Source organism: Leptodactylus fuscus, chromosome 2 (assembly GCF_031893055.1).
Source record: "Leptodactylus fuscus isolate aLepFus1 chromosome 2, aLepFus1.hap2, whole genome shotgun sequence".
Taxonomy (NCBI): domain Eukaryota; kingdom Metazoa; phylum Chordata; class Amphibia; order Anura; family Leptodactylidae; genus Leptodactylus; species Leptodactylus fuscus.
In genome coordinates, this window is record NC_134266.1 from 214,184,923 (window position 1) to 214,210,194 (window position 25,272).

The window sequence follows — 25,272 nt, forward strand, 5'->3', positions numbered from 1 at the left end:
AATTGGTCAATGTGCTGACCACTAAAGGGATTATGCTATGAAAACATTTTAGATATTCATAGGACAGAGGATACATAACCCCATTTTCAGGATTAGTGGGAGTCTGACCGCTCAGCAAACCCCCACCCACCAATCCTGAAAATGGGGGTGTAGCCCCTCCAACAACCCCCTACTATGGATAGAGGCTAAATACTTTTTGTGACATAACTCCTTTAAAAATATGGATAGCTCTTTTTCTACTTATAAATACTGTTGAAGACAGCTATCCAAATACTATGTGAAAGTGGCCGTAGACTATTCTCAGTTATTTATACAGGTTTTATACTCCAAGAAATCCAGTTTATGTGTTTTAAATGTGGTTCAAAATATTCTACCAGTTTATCTTTGATAACTTGCAGTTCATTGCAGGTTAAATCAGTAGATCTAAACTTGCATTGCATGGTATTTGCATGTTCAGTCTTTCATCCGAATGTATGCTTTGCAGACTATTTTGCTCAGTGCTCTACGATGCTGTTGCTGTACCTGTGATTTATTCTGGTCCTCTTTTGCTTTATACGGACCTCCTCTGACACCCCCTCCTACAGACCCGTCCCTCACTCTTCCTCCTATCTCCTTCAACAAACTTACACAGGCACAAAATATGGACAGTTATAACTTGGACATATCATCAGGAGACATTGACAATGGTAGGTAGAGAGAAGGTGCTTTGTTACATGTGGAACGTCAGGTGCATGTTCAATGGAAGGAACGTGTTATACTGTAATTCACTCTGTCCATAAAACACATTCACATCTGTTTGTTCTATTATTACATCACAAGTTTTCTTATTGTCTACTGTATGTTGCAGAGGGTTTTCCAAATTCCGTGGCTAGTTGTATACATTTCATCAGACATGATACTTTAAAATTTGATAAGGCATACTGCATAAAAAACAATATTGCATTATTGATTTTACATTTTAAATCAGTGGCAGATGTACAGATGTAGCAAATGTTCACAATACAGATGTGGTGCCTGCAGTATTAATGCACAACAGCACACCATTTGTACACTTCTAGAACGGCACGCTACATTAATAGTGTAACATGGCTGCAGTACAGTTAGAGCTTGCTACATACTGTACATACACATATAGTTGCATACATATATACTGTACATTGGGTGATACTGTTAGTACTGTACATAGTGTGACTAGAACCTTATACTGTATGCATTACATAAGTTACCATAACTGTTGCATTAGATCAGCTCTTTGATGGTTCATTTACAATTAAGGGATACCCAGCATGCAGATTTATTAACTATTTTACATTTAGCCAGCATAAACAACAACTACCCGGAGGTCAGAAAACGCACCAAATCTATAACATTTGCACATGCTGTTTCATGGATTTCACACGTTAGACTATTGCCTTCTTTATACCATTTCTTGTATGGTTAAATATAGGCTAACATTAAATATAGACTAGCATTGTGGTGCAGCTTTAAAAGAAATCTACTCCATATGTCACTAAAATGCAGAGAGGCTCTGAGTAAAATTTGGACTAAGATGGCAGGTTCCCTTTAAGTGTTATATTCCAAAACAAAATCTATGTATTATGATGAGGATCATCCCACCAAAGACTTATTATATGTCGGGGCAATTGCCTGTCTTTAACATACAGCTTTGCACACAAAGGTAAAGTTCACTTGATAGGAGAGAGAAACAATATTTACCTAGAGATAGGATAAGGTCATTGTTTAAGGAAAGGTTTTCTATGTGGAAAGGAGGTGCATTGTTATAATACAACAGACTGTGCACAGGTGGAAGGCCGAGAAGATAAACCAGCTGTATTACATTATTTAGTCTGTGTCCAAATCTATCCACCATATAGTGAATACATAGCTTATTATTTCTTATTTCCACATTCTTAACCTCATAGTACAGTAAATAAGAACTTCTGCATTTACAGCAGCTAAGATATACTTCATGGAGATATCTAATAGTAGTAGTAGATAGTAGTAGTTTTATTGATATAGCATTAACATATTCTGAAGACTATCAGAGGGAAGATGTAAAGGTTTCAGGAAAACCAGGCATTGATCTTCAGGGAGTCACCATCCAAAAGGTGGAGCTAGAGCACGTTCTCCCTTTTCACCAAGGAGAATTTATTTGCATATTCATTTCTCAGAATTCTTAGCAGGGCATGCATGGTCTAAGAAGCCCCTGTACAACGTAAAGTGATATCTCTTTAAGGAGACATAATCTTTCATCTGACCCACAGTTTATGCTAATAATATGGTTGTCTGTTCAAGTCTCTTTTAAAGAGTCTGTGAATGCTCAGGTTCATTAAATGTATATTTCACATCTCTGGAGGGAGGAGAAGATAAAGACAGAAACTTTAATAGTGTCCCTTTTTTTTTTTCTTAGAAAGAGGCCCTAAGGACTAATTTAGATGTAGTCTCATAGACTGTAAAGCTCTTGCGGGCAGGGCTAGCCATCATAATGGTGCTATATAAAGAAATAATAACTAATAATAATAATAATAAATTGTGACCATAGTGATGTGCTAATCCAGGAAAAAGAATTTGCCCTATTCTGCCCCCAAGTGGTTGAACGACTTTACTACAACTTGGAAATGGAGTAGCCGTATATATCAAAGCAAAGCTATTTTATAAGAAAAATGTGGACTTGAAGGGAATCAAAAAACACTTTGTGTCCTTCCAGCAAAAAGTAAAATCCAGATGTCAATTTTTGTTAATTTATAAGAGGAACAGCGAATATCGAAATATAAGAAAAAATGCTCCATTATTGCTGTTTCATGGGGAATATAAGTATTTACTAAATCGGTTATGTAATGAGAAGTATTTCTTTCCAACATTGCATGTTCCCCAATGATTATCTAATTGTAAAGGATTAACTAGCAATATTGCAGAGATGAAAACTCTCTGAACAACTCTGCTTCATCCTCTGCCAGCATAGCAGGCGCAAAGCGGGAGGAAGAGGTTGTCTGCAAGCAATCTGGAAACATGGATAATGTCTCAAATATTTTGCTAGCATACACTGTAGGTTGCACTATACAAAGAATGCAATATGTAGACTTTCCACTTGAAACCCTAAAATCAATATTTAACATAGAGATATTGTATGGAGATAATAAATATATACATACTATTTTAATGTTAAACAGACAAGAAATACTGATCCCTGCAGTACAGACATATCTTTAGATGTCCATGATGTCCCCAAGAATCACATCTAGTTTGACCAGTGAATTGTATTGCATTAAGGCACATTATAGATGAAAAGGCCTCAGATATTTGTTATTTTTATACCTCTTAAGCATGTCTAAGCATGACCCTTTTAATACTTGTTTCTAGTGTATATACCATATGTGTCTGGCGCTTCATAAACAACCATAGATCATGAGGTTTGCATGGAAGCAACAAACTTATACCACTCAACTCATTGTATGCAAACTGTATTACACATGTCTATGTGCTCATGTCATGACCAAATCTGTGCTCTTCATGAAGTCTTCATTCCCTTTATTCTTGATGGTTGGAAACGCTCACCTATTCATTTCATTCTCTTACATTTTAGTTTTCATTAGACCTCAGAGGAACTTGGAAGCAATAGATCCCCAATTTACAATGCGACGAAAAATGGAACAGATGAGAGAGGAAAAGGAACTGATAGACTCTCTTCGGGAGGTAAAAGATCATTTTTAATTTCAGTACAATAAAAATCCATGTAGTTAAAATCTAGCTGTTCACCTATGTTCACTCCATGTAGATTGATACAGCTTGCATAACACAATGCTGGTCTCTGCTGATTCAGATAAACATTGATTTTAAGGGTCACACTTGCGCCATGCTCTCCATCGTTCATATCCGTCGTCCAAATGACGGAGAACCCGCCAACGAAAACAGTAATTTACCCGCCGACCCCATAAAGTTCATGCAGGAGTTTTTGACGATTCTCAGCAGAATCTGCGACGGAGTCTTTTACGGAGACTTCGATGCAGATGTGAATGAAGACTTGCAGTATAAATGCATCAATATTTTTTTCATAAATACAAATATTGTACTTAATGTTATAATGCCAGCAGGACACAATATGGCAGAACTAAACTTAACCCATTGCAGTTTCCTTTACCAGGTACTAATGTGTCTTCCGTTATCCCCAGGACTTATAGTAGGACTGAATTATACAAGAAAAACAGTCAAATAAACAAAAATTATGAATCATGCATGATAAAATTAAAAGGGAATAAGAATGCAAGGAAATGGGAGCTCATGACTGGAACATGATATTCATGGTAACAAATGATGGTGATGGTAGGCAGATGATGGAACACATGGATGATGAGGATAGTATGGTGAACAGACAGTTATAACTAACCATGACTTCGCTATCCCTGAATCTTTCCCTAGATCCACCCCTAAATGCTGACCCTAAAACCAGATATCATTGACCCTTTCTATTCCTCAAGCTAACCCCTAAAGGAAACTTTGATCAGCGATACTGACCCAAACATGGACTACAGGAGAGCATTATGTCCCAAAGACAAGAAAATCAAACTAAGCAGATGTGAACATCAGTAAGTTGACAAGAAATTAATTCCTACAGGGAGACTAGGAACAAACAACAAAAGGAACTAAAACAAACCACAAGAATAAAATACTGCACTACTGGACTGGAACAAGAGACTGAAGCAATTAAACACACATATCACAAGCTATAAACAGCAACAGACTGCAAGAAACCTGTAGATTAGAAAGAGAACTGACCCAATCCCGGACTGCTTCCGTCTGTATGAGTCTGCTTTGCCCAAGCAGTATTGTATCTGGCTACAGATTCTGCAAGGGTTTCACATTCTACATCTGGATTATTGTTGTTTGTGACCACGCTTCTGATCCAGATCCTCTTACCCTGCCCACTGTGTATGATGTGCATCTGTCTATTCTGGACATAATGAACCTGAGCTGCCCACCCTGACTCTCTGGATTGATTACTACCTTGTTTGTCTGCTGTCTGCCACTGGCCTTCAGCCTGTACCAGACTATCCTCTGCCTGAATCCAGACACCAGTCTATCTGGTCCCTTGTCAGCAGCCACCTTTAGCTGGACCTGTATGAGAGGTGGCACAGCAGGTCCCTCATCCACTGCCCATGATAGTGACTTCACTGGTGGCTTAGCTGTGAGCCAGTAGTTGTGAAATTAAATTACTCCAACAATACTGGGTGCACAGATTTTGGCTATATGTGGTTGCCACAACAAAAAAATGTTCCCTAATGTACTTAAAGAGGACCAATTACAGTTCTTAGCATCTGTTAATAGGCTCAGTTCCACTGATCCCAGCACAGTTTGAATTTTCTCTCTAGACCCCACCATTCCTGAGTAACAACCACAGTTAGTCTTGGTATCTGATGTGCTGTTTAGGCTCTGCACTGTTAGGAGGCAGTGTTGGGCAGGGGGTGTGACTCAGAGCTCCAATCAGAGGCAGCCAGTGTCAGAGCTCAGAATCACACCCCTTGTCTGCTCCTGCCTGACACCGCCCTCCTGACAGTACAGAGCCTAAATAGCATAGCAGGCACCAAAACTAACAGCACTGATTTCTCAGGAATGATGAAGGCAAGAGGAAAAATTCTAACTGTACCAGAATCAGTGGATCAACAGCTATTAAATGTAATTAACTTGCTGGAGGTGGTGATAGGTCCTCTTTAATACATTTATGCCTTTCAACTTTCAGTTGTGGAATCTCTTTCATTGGTTATGTCTAATGTGTGTTGTGTTAACAAGGTTTAGTGGGCAATTTAAAGCCCTATTTGGTTCTTTCTGTTTGTAGTAGACAAAAATATGATTATTATAGCACAAACCTGAACCTACACTGGCCAGTGAAAACAGAACATTGTTCAAGCGCAGTGGCTGACTGGTTAATAAGTTGTATGCTGAACATGGTTGTAATGAGGATCCCTGCACAGAAGATGCATAACAGCCTCTCAGATGACAGCTGTAAAGGCAAATATATCTCAGCATAAACTGAGTAGAAGGACTACTGCAAGAAAACACTACTGAGTGAGAGAAATAAGGCTGAGATGTGCTTGGCCTTGGAGCAAGAAACACAGACTGGTCGTCAGATCAGTGGAGATCTCTCCTCAGATAAGCCAATGGAGATCTGTCCTCAAGATAGGTCATCAATATTATATTGGTGGGGATCGGACTCTCGGCACTCCTGCTAGTTGTTTGAATTGGCTCCAGAGCTCATGTAAGTGCTGAACGGAGCACAGAGAGTCTGACCCCCACCGATCTAATATTAATTGTAATAATACCTCTAATAATAAAACTCCTCTAGGCCGGAGCCATACGTTGAAAGTTTACAGAGGGTTATCCTTGAGTGGAATTGCCAGCGGCTAGTCTACTGTGCTTTACAGTAGCAGTGAAAAAAATTCCAATAAATCCCAGTCACATGCTTCAGAAAATCCACAGCATGCCAGTTATTGCTATAGATGGAAAGTCATGGCCCAAACCAGCCATTTTTTGCTGGGGCAGGATTTCGGCAGGGTATACGCTGCACATATTCCACAGTGGACTGCCATGTGTGGTCTTAGCCTTAAGTAATGAAAATTTAATTATTTCAGTCTTTATCAAACAGTCTGGTGGCAGAAACATGTATATATAATAAGTGAAGGAGTGTGCATACATACAGATGTAGTAGCAAATTGTGCCATAAAACCGAAACTTCTTATCTGCAGCATAACTAAATATTCAGCACTGAGACCAGTATACAGTATAAGATCTAGTATCTATAAACACAGAGAGGTCCAAGCTAACTAGACTATAGAATGAATAAGAAGCATAGTATAGTACTATAGTGCACTCTAGTGGTGGAAGGTAGATAATACAATGTATACTCTATACAAGGGTAAGAAAATCATGGCCCTCACTGGACAGGAATAGAAGTCCTTTTTAGTTAATCTGTTTCAGAAACAGCAGGTACGGAAAGCAGAACATGAATGTTCCTATATGACTTGGTGTATACTAGATAGTCCGATAAATGCATTCATAGTGGATATCAAATGGACATAGCCGTTTCCAGAATTAATTTTATCATGAATAAATATATCACAGTGGTATAACACATAGCCATGTCATACATGAGTAAATATCTGCCTAAGAGTATATGGTAGATATATGCGCAGTAGTGGTATATCCATCGGATGTGTATACGTTATCCCAACCCTTGTTAGGTGCCATTGGTACATTATTCACTTAATTTACTTTAATGCTGTGGATGTTTGTTGTATAATGCCAGTGAATGATTATTGCAGAAATATCCTGTATATAACACATGAGTCTATATATATCTAATAATAATAGCATCCAGGAAAAACATGAAATTTAGATTTGTATTTCTGTTTGTTTCAGAATATTGAAATACGATTGAAAATCTGCCTTCCTGAAGACTTAGGATCTGCTTTGATGGATGGAGTTGTCCTTTGTCATTTAGTAAATCAAATCCGCCCCCGGTCTGTAGGGAGTATCCATGTGCCCTCTCCAGCTGTTGTAAGTTCGCTGTTTGTGGTTACTCCATTTACTGTATGTACGTTATTTGGACAAAAGTATGGAGACACCTACACATTACACCTACATTTGAATCAATAGTTAATAACATGGGGTGTGTGTGTTTACACCTGCTCCTAGCACCCAGTATTGAAACACTGGCAGTTCCCGAGGTTTAACCCCTTAGATCAGGGGTGGGCAATTAATTTTCCCATGGAGCCGCATAAGAAATTGAAACTATATTAGGGGGCCACGCCATGGCAAATTTAGCTCCATCCACTTCTACGTTGACTCCGCTCATTCCCAATCATCTTTCCATGTGCCCCCACAAAGTATAATCCTCCTACAGTCACCCATACATTATATGTCCCCACATTATAATGTTCCCTTCCAACTGCCCCACAGTATTAAGTCCCTCCCCTGGTACCTCAGTTTAAACTGGTGGAATTTAGAGGGGACATGAAGCTGGGACAGCTGGAGGGGGACATTAAACAGTGGGGGTAGTTGGAGGTGGGCAATAAATTGACAGCTGGAGCGGGACATGACACTGAGGGCAACTAGAGGCAGACAGGTCCCCCTCCACCTACCTCCATGGTTTAATGCCCCCTCCAGTTGTCCCCATTTTAATGTCCCCCCAGTTTAAGTGCCCTCTTCATCTACCCCCAGTTTCATGTTCCCCCCCTCCATGTCTCCCTCAGTTTCATATCTCTCTTCATTTGCCCCATTTCATGTCTCCCCCAGTTTCATGTTCCCCCTCCATCTGCCATCTCTGCCCTAGTATAACATTCCCCTTCCATCTCTGCCCCTAGGTTACTGACACACACACACAGATAGACAGACACATATAGACAGACAGACAGACACATATAGACAGAGAAACAGACACATATAGACATACAGACAGACACACTCCCCCCTGCATCTTACATTCCCCTGTCAGTACCTTATGACACACACCACATGTCTCCATCTTCCTGCACTGTCCTGCCGGCACTAAGACACGCCCCCTAGACACGCCTCCCTAGTCAAGCTGTGCGGGCCGGTCTGAATCAGTCAGAGGGCCGGATATGGCCCGGGGGCCGGGCTTTGCCCAGGTCTGCCTTAAATGATGCATTCAATAGCGACTGTTTTCTTCACCACTTAGTAGGCTATTCTGCTCTTTTTCTTTAATGTGACTGTTTGAATACAGAGATATATCTTATGTAAGCAGCCTCACACACAGCTTTCTATGAAGAAGGGAGCAGTGCAGAAGAAGGCTGCTGCTTGCTAGTTAATTTATTTTTTGCCTCATTCTGTGCATTGGTAGCCTCTTATCTACAACCTAGCAGTTTTAAAAGAGCACAGAGTAGCAGAAGCAATTATATGAGTGTCTTTTCTAGCAGCCTCTTCCACCCTCCCCTCGTCATAGACTAATTTGTAGAGAGTAACTCTTTTGGGGGATTTATTTATTCATTATTTTAAAATCTTTTTATGTTATCTTGTTGTCCAACTATGGGACTTGAATCAGCAATCTTCTGATAGGCCGACTCGACACGTTTGTAAATGTGCACCAGAATGGGCGTGGTTTAGAAATGCCTAGCTCCCTACGACACATTTATGAAGCAAAAAAGAAAGAATATGGCACAGATTTTCTTGTGTAAAGCATACAAAGTTAAAAATGGGTTAAACTTAGTTGAAGATTTGTCAGAATTTTGGCACATGGGCAATGGAGAATTTTTTTTATTTTTATTTTTTTTGGGGGGAGGGGGGTTGAAGACAGATTTTTTTTTTCTTTTGGCACATTGGAAAAATAAACCAGAATTTTTATGCATGGGGAAAGTGAGCCAGAATTTTGGCTTGTTGGAAAGTGAGACAGATTTATAAATATGCCTAAAGCTATGAATGGGATTGCAGAGTATTGATAAATGTACCCCAGTATCTCCAAGTATTATCTACGCTCTAGAAATGTTCAATGTGTTTTCCATTGCTGGCACGGCAGAAGTTTAGGCAGTAATGGACTCCACCGATTCAATCCACAGACTCCAATCGTCTAAAGTCATTCACATCCTTTGGTAGGGGGTGGGACAGATTCGGAGAGTCCTTGATGTAGAACCACAGCAAAAAGTTGATGGTTTAGGTACTGGTGAATATCCAAGTGGAAATGTGGAGGTGCACCATCCCAGTTTTAGGAAATTTGTATTGTAAATCTCAGTTAAATAGAAGCCTGCTGCAAAACTTTTAGTACAACTACATGACCTTACTGTGAAATATTAGAACAAATACCATGCTGAGACTTTTTGGCTTAAAAAATATTAAAACCCAGGTAAGACAATAACCTCCAGAAGGAAATTCATACGTACGGTACTTATTATTTCATGCCATGACTGACGCAGCAATAAAAAAAAAAATATTCTCACCATACCTTGAAGATTGCATGGTTAATTTCTCAGAAAATAGGTAATTAAATCTTCTCAATAGTGACTACATAAAATGTTCTTAGAATCTATATTTGCTTACGTACTGGTTCATCTTTGTAACATCTGTCATATGTTTTGATTTTTCAGCCTAAACTTAGCATGGCCAAATGCAGAAGAAATGTTGAAAACTTTTTAGAAGCGTGTAGGAAGATGGGAGTACAAGAGGTACATGTTACATCATTCAGTCAATGCCAAATTGTAGACGTGTCCCATTGGAAATTATGTTTTGTGTGTCAGCCTCCTCTTTGTCATACACATGCTCATGGCTTCTTCATCAACCATGTTTCTTTTCCATGACAAATCATTACTATTATATTCTGCTATTTAAAAAAAATTGGTAAAATTCTATTTAAATGTCCAAAATTTCAAATAAATGACCTTGAGTCAGCACATTGGAGGTCACATTTACAAGAGAGGTGCCGCATCACATAGTTATTGCCTTCAGATACAAAGCAGGAGCTTCCCACAGGTAATTGTTTTTGGACTACTACACTGACCTGTAGTGATTTCTTTTCTGCCATTTCTTTGTGAAAGACTGGAGGTGAATTTTTTCAGCATAGCCTGGCCCTCTATTGAAGGGTTATCTAGGACTATGTTTGTTATTGATTGCTGTGGCCTTTTTGCTGCTTACCAAGCTTAGTGCGGTTCTTTGCATAGTAGCTGTGGTTGGTATCACAGCTCACCCCCATTCATTTGAATGAGACTGAGCTGCAGCATAGTCTTGTGACCAGTGGATGGCATGTTTCTAGAATTCCATTTGTAAGTCTTTCACCTTCCTTTCTGTTGCTATATCTATTTTTATTTATCATATTAGGAACATTTCATAACAGTAATGTGATCAGGATCCCGTGACATTCTTTTTATGCTTGACTCTATGGGGATCTATGTGCTACTCACACAGGCACCGGACAGATCTGCCTGTGTGGTAAAACTGCATGGACTGTTCCACATGAGATTTCTTCAGGGGAAGACTAAAATTCCTGCCACTGTTACTGACAATGATTAGATTATTCTTTACACACAGTTATTATGAAGGAAATGACAGTTTTGTATCCCTGACTGTATATGTACGATCTCTTAGATTATTTAGGAGGATATAGAGGAAGGGATAATCACACTGTCCTTCCAGCCGGCAAAGATGGCTCTGGCTCTAGCTGTGCATGTGATTCTATGTTGAGGAATCATGAGATCAATAGCAAAGAACAGAATTGTCGTGCTTGTGAATTTATTTCAAAGTGACATAACATTACTAGTATTCAAGGATATTTTTTTCTTGGTCACAAATTATTTGAGTTATGTCACCATTCTTGTGAGTTTATACATTGTATTTACCTGAGAATGCTTGCTTCATCTGTATAATGTTTCAATATTGATGGATCTCTATTAACATACACAACCATGCCAATACCATGCAAATCTAAAATCTTAATATATGGTCCTCTGACGCACTGGGTCCTATGTCTGGTTACATAGTGGCCATTCAGATAAATGACAGTTTATGTATGTCACCCAGAAGGGAGCCACTTGTCTCTGTTCTGTCTTGTAATGGAAGAATCCAAGTGTAGACCCTCCTCTATGATGCCAATGTGCAATAATGATTATGTTGCTTTGTGAAGGCTTTATGAAATGGAGGATTTCTATGTTGTGAATGGTAGACTGAGCCCACAGCTACTTTTTGTGTCAGATGCTTTATGGCCATGTATTGAGAATGAATATAATAAGACATGCATTCATTAATAAGGATGCAATTATATTTGGATAAGGCACTTATACTCAGCATTAGAGATGAGCGAGTAGTATTCGATCGAGTAGGTATTCGATCGAATACTACGGTATTCTAAATATTCGTACTCAATCGAATACTACTAGCTATTCGCAGTAAATATTCGATTCAGAACCAACGTTGATTGGCCAAATGCTATACAGTGTATAGAATTTGGCAAATCAACGCTGGTTCTGCAGCAGGCTCGTCCATGCTAGTCAGGAGAGCGGGCAGCTTGCTGTTACGAGGGAGCTGACTTTTTCTCATAGGAATGCATTGACCAGCGTTGATTGGCCAGTGTACAGCATTCGGCCAATCAAAGCTGGTCCTGCCGGAGGCTCGTCTGTGAGGAGGCGGAGTCTAAGATCAGACCACAGCAGTCTCCATTGTGGTCCGATTTTAGACTCCACCTTCTCACAGACGAGCCTCCGCAGGACCAGCGTTGATTGGCCGAATGCTGTACACTGGCCAATCAATGCTGGTCAATTCATTCCTATGAGAAAAAGTCCGTTACCTTGTAACATCAAGCTGCCAGCTCTCCTGACTAGCAAGGACGAGCCTGCTGCATAACCAGCATTGATTTGCCGCAGGCTCATCTTTGCTAGTCGGGAGAGCTGGCAGCTTGCGGTTATGAGGGAGCTTACTTTTTATCAGCGCAACTGCAAGCGCTGTGCAGTTAAAGCGCACGGACCCCATAGACTATAATGGGGTCTGTGCGGTTTAACTGCACAGCGCTCCTCCTAAACACTCTCCTCCTGCTATTCGTGGACTTGGTGACACTGCTTTAGTCGAATAGTGGTTTCCCCTGAAATGAGCATTTTTTCCCCATAGACTATAATGGAATTCGATATTCGATCGAGTAGCCGAATATTGAGGCTCTACTCGAAACGAATATTGAATCTCGAATATTTCACTGTTCGCTCATCTCTACTCAGCATGTTCGTCTACAGAGCACAACACTAAAGTTATCAGCTCCACCGTACTATTTAATAGGCACATATTGTGATTTGTACAAGGAAAATATGGAAAAGTGATTTAATTGCTGCTCTTTTCACATGTTTATCATCATTGTCGTTTACTGTGCACGTATAGTATATAGCAGAGGTGGCCAAATAGTAGACTGCAGTGTCATATCAGTGACCAACAGATTGGCTTCCGCCAGTCCTTCAGTAATGACAAGTAGTCATGTGCTGTACATACAAGCATCATGAGGCCAGTGATCGTCTGTGATGGGAATGATGTGCGTGACGTTATTGGTGAAGGACTAGAGGAGAACACCATAGTGGAGGGCCTGGAGTATTGGCGAATTTATCAAGTGGGTAAGGGTTAATCCAAGGCTTTTATTTTTTAGCATTTAGGGAAATGTAATCCCAAACCTATTTATCACAAAATAACAATAATGAAAACCTTTGTGTAACCTCCCATTTTCTGGTGTGGTGATTATTTAACTCTGAGTGCATTCTCTTTGTATGCAAAGCCTTATGTAGCACAAAATCTCTGTAAACATCCCTTTTATCAACCCAATTCATTCTGTGTGTAATCTGATAAATACATTACTTTCTTTTGGTGTCAAGGAGCTTCTTAAGAAACATCTCACCTATAACATAACAGAATAAATTATATACTTATCCTACAATAAAACTTCAAGCAAAAAACTGTTATTAACTCTTTTGCTGCTCTGGGTTGGACATGTTGACCCTCTCGTAGCCAGGGCAATTTCCACAACATGAACAAATGAAACGCAATAATTCTAAAATTAAAAAAAAAAAAACTAATCCCTTACATTTTCTCAGGTGAGACACTTGGTACATTGTCAAAATGGCACTCAACATCAACTCAAAAAATGAATTAAACAGATGTTTGTAGCTAATAGTGAGACCCAGACACAAAATGTACTACTTGTAACATACAAACAATAAGCAGTTTGATAGTGGATGTTCCCCAAATCCTATATACTCATGTGATTGTCATGCAGCCTCCTGCAGATACCACTACCATGTGATTGAGGTCCTACAGTTTGGGGTCGGTTAGTTTACACTTATTTGTTCTCTTTTTTTTTTTTCTACTTGTGATCTGTTTGGCATGTTAGGTGGCCGGCGTGTGAGTGTTAGTACATTGTCTAACATTATATCGTATGACCTACTCTATATGTCTATAAATCTGCAAAACCCCCTTTAAAATGCTTTAAGTATATAAATAAAGAATACACATTGTACACATTGGGGTGAATATGCATATATATATATATATATATATATATATATATATATATATATATATATATAATAGTATGATGTTTTATCCTTCTTTTGTTATCGGTGACCCCATTGCTAAAGCCCCAATAAAAGATGGCATTACTCATGGTTACAATGACATGCTGTGACCTGTTGTGATCAAAATGACAAAATCTCACAAATGAAAAATCACACAGTTCTGCCCATCAGATTTAGCGGCATCTTTATCCAGTTTGGGGATTTGGCAAGTTGTGGTTAAACCTAATGTAATGGATCAAGGAATAAATCATCCTGACAGCTGCATGGAGCCTCAGGGCAGACTGACACAACCTTGAGACGATATTTTTTTTCAGATTATGAAAAAAAAAATTGCTTTGCATTTCCACAAATAACCACTAGGGGGCGCAACAAACACACCAATAAAGTAAGCCGTCTATAGGGTTTACGCAGATCTTAGCGTCACTTTATTTATACATTTCTTATTATAAAATTAGGCTAATAATCCCAGTTTTCTCAGATTTATCTTGCTGTACTGCTTTGTTATACATATCGCAGGAAGCCGTCCCACAATGGTTGTACAATGTCCAATTATTACACAGAGATTCCCTATGTAAAGAGGGAAATGGAAAGGACTTAACTTTTGCCGTGCATATCACGTATTTTTAGAAAACAAGGCTGTTTCTTCATCCACTAGTGTAGTGAGCTACAGCCAATGGTGGAGGGTATGTACACTGTGATAAATGATACGTGTAATAAGGGGTTATGAAGGGATATACAGTGTGATAAATAATGTTATAAAGGGTTACTGTATACTCAATGATGGATGTATATGTTGTGGCATTCTCGTGGGTACAACATCAATGTCAGAAGCATGACAAATACACATATTGGGCTCCACTGAAAGTATCGGAATTGACTCCAAATCCCTTAGATAGCAGAGTAAAATGCAACCATTGTATCTAAGGAGTTTGTATAAGGAAAAATATATCTTTGTACCGTGTTAGCCAGTGGATATGAAATATAAAGATTGAGTCTTCAGTAGTTGATACTTTTTTAAAGGGGCTCTATTATTGGCACAGCACATCCTTGCATAGGCTTTAGAAAGGTTATTCCACACCTACCTTTTGTATGTAAATTGCCTCTCTGAGTTTTATGATGGGGATATAAACTCATGACGACCGTTCCAGAGGGGGTTAAATCTGTCCCATGGTTATATGTCATTTTACAACAACTAGGCATCACATCACTAATCAAAGGGATCATAAAACTCAGAGAGCCGCCCTTTGAACTGATTATTTGTTTTTTCACTTATGTCTTTGCATGTGTACTACTTTCCATCACTTGTCACTTGATTCCTTTACCCTTTTTGTGTATAAGTTTGCTTGTCTTCAGAAATTATGTCATACCATGTCTGATGAAGAGACCTAGTAGTCTCGAAAGCTTGCAATCTGTCATCATTCTTGTTAGCCATTGAAAAGGTATCAACTACTGAAGACTCTCAATCTTTATATTCTAAGGAGTTTGACAGAGTGCTCAGCCTACCTCCATGCAATCATAGCATTCTGTAGGGTTTTTGCAGAAACCTGGCACCTAACAAGGGATCCCACTTGTGCCATGGCATAGGCAGGGACCAATAAGCTGTCTTCAAATCTCCCACTGGATTTACACAGAGGAGCACATCACCTCTTCTTATCTTCTCCCTTAACTTCTTAAAGAGGCTTTAAAACCCCCAGAAAGTATCAAAAATAAAGAAAAGAAAATTCATTTTTGAGATCACATAATATATCATTGCAAGGAGGACCACAAGAAAAGCACATCCACAGCTATCGATGAGGAATTGTAAAGATCATTATTTCCTCCCCCCACATAGCTGTAGCTATGTGCTTTTCTTGTGCTCCTCCTTGCAATCATATATTGTATGATCTCAAAAATGAATTTCCTTTTCTCTATTTTTCCTTATATATGCATAACTTTACATTTATTTATTTATTATTCATTCATGTTCATAACTAGGTTGTTCTATGTTTGTGTGATTTTTTTTTAATTAATTAATTTTTTTATGTTCATCCATGTGATTTTGTTTTGATGACTGTGAGTATTTATTTGTATGTGTTTGTGTTCTTATACGGAAAGGGTTAATTAAGGTGCATGTCCTGACCTGGTGTTTTATATTTATTTAATTGATCTGGTTTGTAATCAGTATATAGCTGTAGTTTTGTCTTTTCCAACTAGTGCTATGAATAAGAGGCTTCTGCCTCGAAACGCATAAGCCCGGTCTATATGTAGCGTTTGTATTGTTATGTTTTGTCCACATGGATTTTTGGGGGGGTTTCTGCTCCTTTTGGATTAATTTTTTGATGTCATCATGGACTATTTTTCTCTTATGAGTCATTAAAAGTTAAGTTTTATTTTCAGTCTTCACATAGCTATTGCTATTGCCTCAGGCCGAGAAGTTCTGGTGCATTGGGAGACGCTTTTTGATCCATCGTTTTTTGTGGGCTGTGAATACATCAGTTCATGTTCAATTTAAATACTTTAATATAGAAAAAAAGCGAAGTTGAACCACTGAATGACTCCCTCTTGCGCTAAGGCTGCTGACAGATATAATAATTTCAGAGCTCTTCCTGCTGACTAGAGCTTTCACAGCTGGTTGTGATACCGGCGGCTACTCAGTATCAAAATAAACAATTGGTCTTTATTATCTTTATTATCTTTATTTTATATTTTTATTTGATTTTGGGGCAGAGATTTTGCATAGATGTGCACAAAACACCCCCCAAAACACCGACAACAGTACATTGCTGTAAATTCAAAACCACCCAACCCAAAACTCCATCAATGGAGGAGGGGTAGAAAAAACACCCTGCAGCAAGTTCAGAACGGGTCTTATTGAAAGATTAGGGTTGTCCTCTTTTGCTAGAAGAAATGTTGTAACCAAAGACCTCTTTATATATCAAATCCATCCAATGCAGAGATGCTCAAAAAGGAGATCTGTTAAAGACTTTTACTGTGTTCACCTGTCTTTTCTATGTCTTAAGAGAGGCCAACACCTTAGAACCCCAGTGATGAAGAATAACTATCTGGGCAAAAAAAAACCTGTAATGTCAGTATAGGATATTTAACCAGGGAGTTACTATTTAAAAGGAGAACATACAAAGCACAGGGGCATGTCCGCATAGCCAAAAACATTTCACCAATGTAACACAAAGCGTGAGTTTGCTTAGTTCCAGAGCAGGTGCAAATGGTCTCTGTCTGGCTTTAAGAGTTTCTGATAATTTGAGGGAAAAAAACTTTAAAGGGATTGTCCAGCTTCAGTAAATAAATGTTATTTTTTGTATAATGAAAAGTTTGACCATTTCTAATATACTTTCCTCACAGTTTTCTAGATCACTACTTTCATTGTTTACTTTCAGTGAATAACAATCAGTCCATGGTCATGTGATATACAGTCCATGGTCATGTGATGTACAGTCCATGGTCATGTGATGGACACACAGGTGTACAGCTTGTTACCAGGCAGACGTCTGATTACTGTACTATACCTGTAACGAGCTGTACACCTGTGTGTACATCACATGGACTAATTTTTATTCACTGGAAGAAAACAAAGAATGACAGCAAGCAGAGATCTAGGAAACCACAAGGAATTGATACAGACAATTGTAGAATTGTATTGTATTGTATTGTAAAAATGTAGAACTTTTCATTCTACAAACAATAAGATTTATTTGCTGAAACTGGACAACTCCTTTAATTTGGCTAATATCCTTAGTCATGTTAGAGGATTGCAAAGCATTTTAGAGGATTGGAAATTGACTTACAGGACATTTTCCAAAGCTTTCTCTGCCCTATTAGTCTCCCTTTGCCAGATTTGGTGGTCTCCACAAAAAAAAAAGTGTAGGTCTAACATCTATAATTTTCAGGCATACTCTGGAGGGGAAGGTTACATGCGATTCTGTGTTATCTATCTTCAACTTTCTAGCATGTGTCCAGATTGTGACCCATATGCACAAATCACATATGGAAAGGGCTATCACGATGACATGGCCTCTTCCGGCTGCCATATAGTGTTATGTGTGCCGGAAGCCTCCAGCAGTAGCAGCCCTATATAATATCTGTGTACCATGCCTGTATATTAAATGCAACTTAAGAGCAATTTATCATTAAAATGGCCGGGAGGTGGAGGAACTGTATTGTGAGAACCAAATAATCTCTTTATTATGTCATTTCATCTCTGTTCATGTCCCATCATTATGCTTATTGCTGTGTATTTCATTTATTGTGTTGAAAAGTATGATTTAGTCAGCATGGCCACCTACCAGTATCCAGTTATTCCCAGCAACACATGAATGCTATGAATGTACTTCTGTATGTACTTGGCACACACATATAGACATTTTCCAAAGACTTGCCTGTGGGCCCCTACTTAATCATTTGTGCTCTAGTAATTTACTGACTTAGAGGCTTCTGCTGTTGTGGAAAACACATGTAGCAGACCTTCTATAATCTTTACCCCTAGGATATTATATACTTAATTCAATTCTCTATCTGTGTTGTCTTTTTAATGTTGTCCACTGTTTTCTTCTGTTCTGATGGCTGCCCTTCGGATAGGCTGACCTCTGCTCTCCAAATGACATCCTGCAATTGAATATCCGCCACACTCAAAAGACTGTGGATGCTCTTCTGGCTGTGGGAGAGAAAATCCCACCTTCATCTCCTTTCTTATTCTCCTGGGACCTGATAGGCTTTTTTCTCTTGCACATACTCCTTTTTGTATTAATGTATCTAAGCTATCATTGGAATGCAGTGTCGGCATAACCTATTTGCATGTGCACACTTGCATCTGTAGCTCTGGATCTCTGAAGGTACACATCTTATTCTCCTTAACTTATGCTTTTAAGGCACTTTCTGTGGCTTCACTGGTTCTTATTGCTGCACCACAGTATATGTTTTAAAGAAGCACTCTGGGAGGAACCTATCAGTCACAAGCAGGAGGCAGGGGAGAGCAGTCTGAGGGGGACAGAAGGCCTGTGAGTTGTTGTCCTTTAGATAGGACTCAGAGCAGATTGAGGTCAGTGTGATGACACCTCATCCCCTCTACCACTGAAGAGCCAAAGGCATCATCATGGCAAAGATCCTTCAGGCTAAGGCCCCAGGTTTTTTTTAATTGCAAATTTCATTGCATTTTTTTTTTAAGCCAAAGCCAAGAATTGCTACTAAAAGAATGGGAAATATAGAGGAAGTTCTTATACTTCTCCCTTCTGCTCATTCTACTCCTGGCTTTGACTACAAAAACTGCAGCAAAATCTGCAACAAAAAAAAAAGCTGGATTTCTGCAACATGGGATTTTAGCCTTACATTATTATTATTATTATTATTATTATTATTATTATTTTTTTAACACTGGCCCATGCTGCACTATATTGGCATATATTTAGCTGAAGTGCTTATTTTGAGATTTAAGGGGATATTTTGCCAGGTTTATAGGGTCTTAGGAACTTTCCAAAGGTCGTCTCACAAAAGTAACTTACCCCCTATCCTCCATGCCTCAGTCATGAGAGTGGGGGTGTTTTGCTCCCCAGTCTGAATGGAGTGGAAATGAGTCTCTAGGACTGCTGGATATAGCTGAAGTCCAGTGCACAGCTATCTCTGGTGGTACCATTGAAGTGAATGGAGTGGGGACTCGCCTTTCCAACCAATGCTACATTCAGGCTGGAGAGCAAAGCGCCCCCATTTTAGTGATCAGTAGGGGTCATTGTGGTTGGACTCCAACCAATCTGCAACTTTTTTACTACCTTGTGGATAGAGAGTAAGCTGCATTGGTGTGACATAAATTTTTCTCAGAATAAGTTGTTAAAGTACTGCAGTGACCAGATGTTACATTGTGGTGAATGGGAGAAAACCACACAGTAGTTGTCAAACTCCAACATGCCATTTGTTGCTGTTATGACATCACTTCACTGATGAAAACCCTGCAGTAAAAGTGTGACTCTCTGTTTCCGAAGTCCCATTAGGGTTCCAGAAGTGAGCCCCCTGACTGCGCCCTATTGTTAGCATGTGTGATATATATGGAATAGGGCCAGTGCTAGATTCCCATATACAAGTCACATTTCTGGGAAGCTCAAAAAGTTTATCACCACAATGACCCACAATGAACCTATAGACATTTCATTTTGTTTTCTATAATTTTATCCAAATGAAATTCAGACATTTTCCTTTCCGACATATTTTCAGTCATGAAAAAAATATTCGGTATAGCGACAGAAGTGACAAACCTAAACAGATGTTATTCCCTATGTTATATTCCCTTTTATCTAAGTCTTTTTGGCAGTATTATATCTAGCAGAATATATTCTTATACTTATTAGGTACATGTCACATTACATTCGCTTTCAGTTCATATATTATTTTACAAATCGGCAAGTAGACTCGACGACTACAGGTGGAAGCCATGTAAAACGCCAAGGTTCTTCTGTGCTTGTTGTGGCTTTGGCACAGCATGAACTGCACCCAGCTACTGCAGATGAAGATGAGCATGGTAGCATGCGGTCCGTGTCTGGCAACCATAATCTCATTTCCATGCTGGTCATTGGTATTCTCTGCATGCAGTAATCTAGTGCCATGACATAGATGCATATTTTGTCATTCATTTCATAATATTCTTGCATAAATATCTAGAACATGGTATTTGCATTTAATGTTACAGTGACCTCTTTATTAACATATATAGCATTCAGTTATGTAAATGAGGGAAGTAAACATTTGAATCCCCCTATTGTGAGCAATGCATGGCTGTGCTAATAAGATGCAAGAGGGATTCAGATGTTTATGAATACAGGAATTTATGCTATGATCGCAATTCATCCATAAGAAGAAAATGTCAAGATTATTTGGGAACCCATGATAACATCACTTTATATGCTACCAGCTATAGGTACGAAATATACAGCTTTTACATTAAATAATTGTATTTAGAACCTTGTACTATAAAACTAAAATTCATTAATCTTTTTCTTTTTTTTTATGGAAGGAAAGGTTAATGAGTTTTTTGGGGATTTTTTTTAATGGCCTATCATTAGCATTGGCCAACAGTTTCTGGGATTTTTTTTTGATGTCCTGTTGTTAGGATAAGCATTGTATGGGGGCATAATAATACACATGGATGCATGTCAATTATGGCTGTAGAATCTCATGCTTTGCATTGCAAAGATTGAAAGTTACAGAAGACCTACAGCCATTCCTGCAGGTCTGCTGCAAAAAAAACAACAACACCCAGTTGGGGTGGTTTTTGCTAAAGAGACTTTTAGAGTAAAAATCTGCCGCCACATGAGGATGTGTCTTTTAGCAGCATAGGCTGTTGAAAAACAGATTATATAGTATATCGGTAGTCTTCATGTTGTAGATGCAGTTCCTTCTTAGTCCAGTCTAAGTATAATTGGGTATGCGTATGTTTTAGCTAATTATATATGCAATGCAGTGGTAAAAAGATAGAGAATTGTAGAAAAAATGCTGCAAAGTAAGGCTGGGTTCACACTACCATTGGATTCCGTTATGAATAATAAAAAAATTAAAAAAAAATGGACATCTATCATAACACTCATTATCGGACACTAACACTAACTAAGAAAAAAACAAGCACATTAGCATCAGTTACAGTCTGTTAGTGTTCATTTTTTTATACTGTCCATTTTTTTTGGGGGGGGTTCTGCTACAGTCCTATGAAAAAGTTTGGGCACCCCTATTAATCTTAATCATTTTTAGTTCTAAATATTTTGGTATTTGCAACAGCCATTTCAGTTTGATATATCTAATAACTGATGGACACAGTAATATTTCAGGATTGAAATGAGGTTTATTGTACTAACAGAAAATGCGCAATATGCATTAAACCAAAATTTGACCGGTGCAAAAGTATAGGCACCTCAACAGAAAAGTGACATTAATATTTAGTAGATCCTCCTTTTGCAAAGATAACAGCCTCTAGTCGCTTCCTGTAGCTTTTAATCAGTTCCTGGATCCTGGATAAAGGTATTTTGGACAAACAATTCAAGTTCAGTTAAGTTAGATGGTGGCCGAGCATGGACAGCCCGCTTCAAATCATCCCACAGATGTTCAATGATATTCAGGTCTGGGGACTGGGATGGCCATTCCAGAACATTGTAATTGTTCCTCTGCATGAATGCCTGAGGATTTGGAGCGGTGTTTTGGATCATTGTCTTGCTGAAATATCCATCCCCGGCGTAACTTCAACTTCGTCACTGATTCTTGAACATTATTCTCAAGAATCTGCTGATACTGAGTGGAATCCATGCGACCCTCAACTTTAACAAGATTCCCGATGCCGGCATTGGCCACACAGCCCCAAAGCATGATGGAACCTCCACCAAATTTTACAGTGGGTAGCATGTGTTTTTCTTGGAATGCTGTTTCTTTTTGGACGCCATGCATAACGCCTTTTTTTATAACCAAACAACTCAATTTTTGTTTCCAAAATGAAGCTGCCTTGTCCAAATGTGCTTTTTCATACCTCAGGCAACTCTATTTGTGGCGTACGTGCAGAAACGGCTTCTTTCTCATCACTCTCCCATACAGCTTCTATTTGTGCAAAGTGCGCTGTATAGTTGACCGATGCACAGTGACACCATCTGCAGCAAGATGATGCTGCAGCTCTTTGGAGGTGGTCTGTGGATTGTCCTTGACTGTTCTCACCATTCTTCTTCTCTGCCTTTCTGATATTTTTCTTGGCCTGCCACTTCTGGGCTTAACAAGAACTGTCCCTGTGGTCTTCCATTTCCTTACTATGTTCCTCACAGTGGAAACTGACAGGTTAAATCTCTGAGACAACGTTTTGTATCCTTCCCCTGAACAACTATGTTGAACAATCTTTGTTTTCAGATCATTTGAGAGCGGGCTGTCCATGTTCGGCGACCATCAAACTTAACTGAACTTGAATTGTTTTGTAGAAAGAAATGGTCCAAAATACCTTCATCCAGGATCCAGGAACTGATTAAAAGCTACAGGAAGTGACTAGAGGCTGTTATCTTTGCAAAAGGAGGATGTACTAAATATTAATGTCACTTTTCTGTTGAGGTGCCCATATTTTTGCACCGGTCAAATTTTGGTTTAATGCATATTGCGCATTTTCTGTTAGTACAATAAACCTCATTTCAATCCTGAAATATTACTGTGTCCATCAGTTATTAGATATATCAAACTGAAATGGCTGTTGCAAACACCAAAATATTTAGAACTAAAAATGATTAAGATTAATAGGGGTGCCCAAACTTTTTCATAGGACTGTATCTGAGCATGTGCAGAAAGAAAACAGACACAAAATAAACAGACAGTAACTGATGGATGTCAGCTACTGTCCGTTATCAGTCCGTTGCCCATACACTTCGATGTTAAAAAATAACAAATACCTGACGTCCGGTCATGAATGCGTTGTGTTTTTTTTTGTTGTTTTTTTTTTTTAACAGACACAAAAGTCCTGCATGTTGGATTTTTTTATTCGTGAAAAAAATGGACACGTGACAGATTGGCTGTAAAACAGACAATAACAGATACAAGATAAAATCCCATTGAAATTAATGTAAATTTTAATGGATTTGTGAAAGGTTTAGCTAATGTCGGTTGCTAAAATCTGACAATAGCAACAGACACTGGCGGTCACCAACGGTAGTGAAAATGCCCCCTAAGAATGCTCAAAAACAGAGACATTGTAATAGTTTTTTGTCAATCAGCAAAATGAAGTGAATGAACAAAATAGAAATCTAAATGACGTCAGTATTTGGCGTAACAGCTCTTTACCTCCAAAACAGCATTATTTCTTTTAGGTGGCGTTCACACTTGTGCCGTGTCTGCCCACTGGGTCTCTGTCCTATTCTGCAGAGAAACTGCATAGGGGACGGCTTCCTGGTGGTCAATTTTAAAACCCATTCCTGCATGTCCAACTTTGTGTCTGGCCAAAAATAAATGGTTTCCCCGCGGAGAGGCTGCATACTGACACCAGCGGTTTGCGTTTAAAGCCCATTCAAATGAATAGGTTTTAAAACTAACCGCCAAGAAGCCGTCCCCTATCCAGTGTCACCAGGGATTAGGACAGAAACCCGGCAGACTGACACAGGGCGCACAGGGGCGCTAGTGTGAACACCCTCTTAGGTACACTGGTACACAGAGTTTGTCTCTGTGGGGCCATATCATGAGTTTTAGGACCCTTCCTCCATTGATGTGATTTACGTTTGTTTTGTTCATTCACTTAATTTAGTTAATTGATAAAAATAATCTGCTAACTCTTCTATTTTAAAAAATATTCTTAATTTGCAGCATTTTCTTTCTCTTCTGCTAGAAACTTTTGCACAGAATTGTATGTTGTAGTCCCCAGAATGTTGTAGTAAATATCATGAGTGAATCTCAACCATAGTCAGAAGTGACAATAGGAGGTGCAGCCATGTTAGTCATCACCTTTGAATTAGATTTACATTGTCAGTTACTGTCCCTATAGGGCTCACAATACCAGTATATTTTTGGAAAAGATTGTAACCTCTATGGTTGTATTTCTCAATGCAAAAGCCAAAACTGCTAATCGTTCTCTTGGGGGAAAAAACAATTATAATCAGTTATCAAATTGGATAGGGAGACAGACATGACATACATGAACCCCAGACCATGAGCAGGCATGATACTGACTCCCTTGTTTCAAAGAACTGTGTTTCCCTATTTAGGGATAGGGGAAGCATCTGGAGAAGAGTCAGCCCGGGGACCATCCTTCACTTTCCTGACTGATTTTGAAATATAAAAAAACAAAAAAAACTTGCAAGTCTTCAGTAGGTGATACCTTTTTTAATGGCTAACTCATAATAATGACAGAATAGCTCTTTGGCTTCTTCTATATCTTCTATATCTATATTCTTTATATCTGAAGAAGATACACACTAGCTAACACAGTACAAAAACAAACATTTTCTTTATGACTGATTTTGAGCATAGTTGTTTGGAACTGGAGGGACAGACTGGATTTCATACTGCTTTGGTCTGGGCAACATGAGTCTCCAGATTCACTTTTGAGTTTTAGGATGAAAATCATCTTTTAGGCACAAATGTGACAAAAACAATCTTTTGCAGATTTTGACATAAAACCAGCACAATTTTGTCAGATCTTGACACAGGACATTTGCTAGTGAGCATTAGCAACAATCCTGCAAGACACAAGGCTGCAGATTTGAATAGCCGCAGGACACAATAATATATCTCCATTCTAATTTTTTTCCACATA

At 38.9% G+C, this 25,272-nt stretch overlaps 1 protein-coding gene across 2 annotated transcripts in view; it reads left to right on the forward strand.

Annotated features, from left to right (window-relative positions):
* LRCH1 (leucine rich repeats and calponin homology domain containing 1) overlaps window positions 1-25,272 on the forward strand; it is a 147,827-nt gene that overhangs the window by 111,795 nt on the left and 10,760 nt on the right. The window contains exons 16-19 of one of the 2 annotated variants that reach the window (XM_075265495.1): window positions 585-686; window positions 3,584-3,693; window positions 7,411-7,548; window positions 10,089-10,166. In XM_075265495.1, the coding sequence (XP_075121596.1) occupies window positions 585-686; window positions 3,584-3,693; window positions 7,411-7,548; window positions 10,089-10,166 (428 nt within the window). The remainder of the gene's footprint in view (window positions 1-584; window positions 687-3,583; window positions 3,694-7,410; window positions 7,549-10,088; window positions 10,167-25,272) is intronic. The other variant, XM_075265493.1, reaches the window with a different exon arrangement.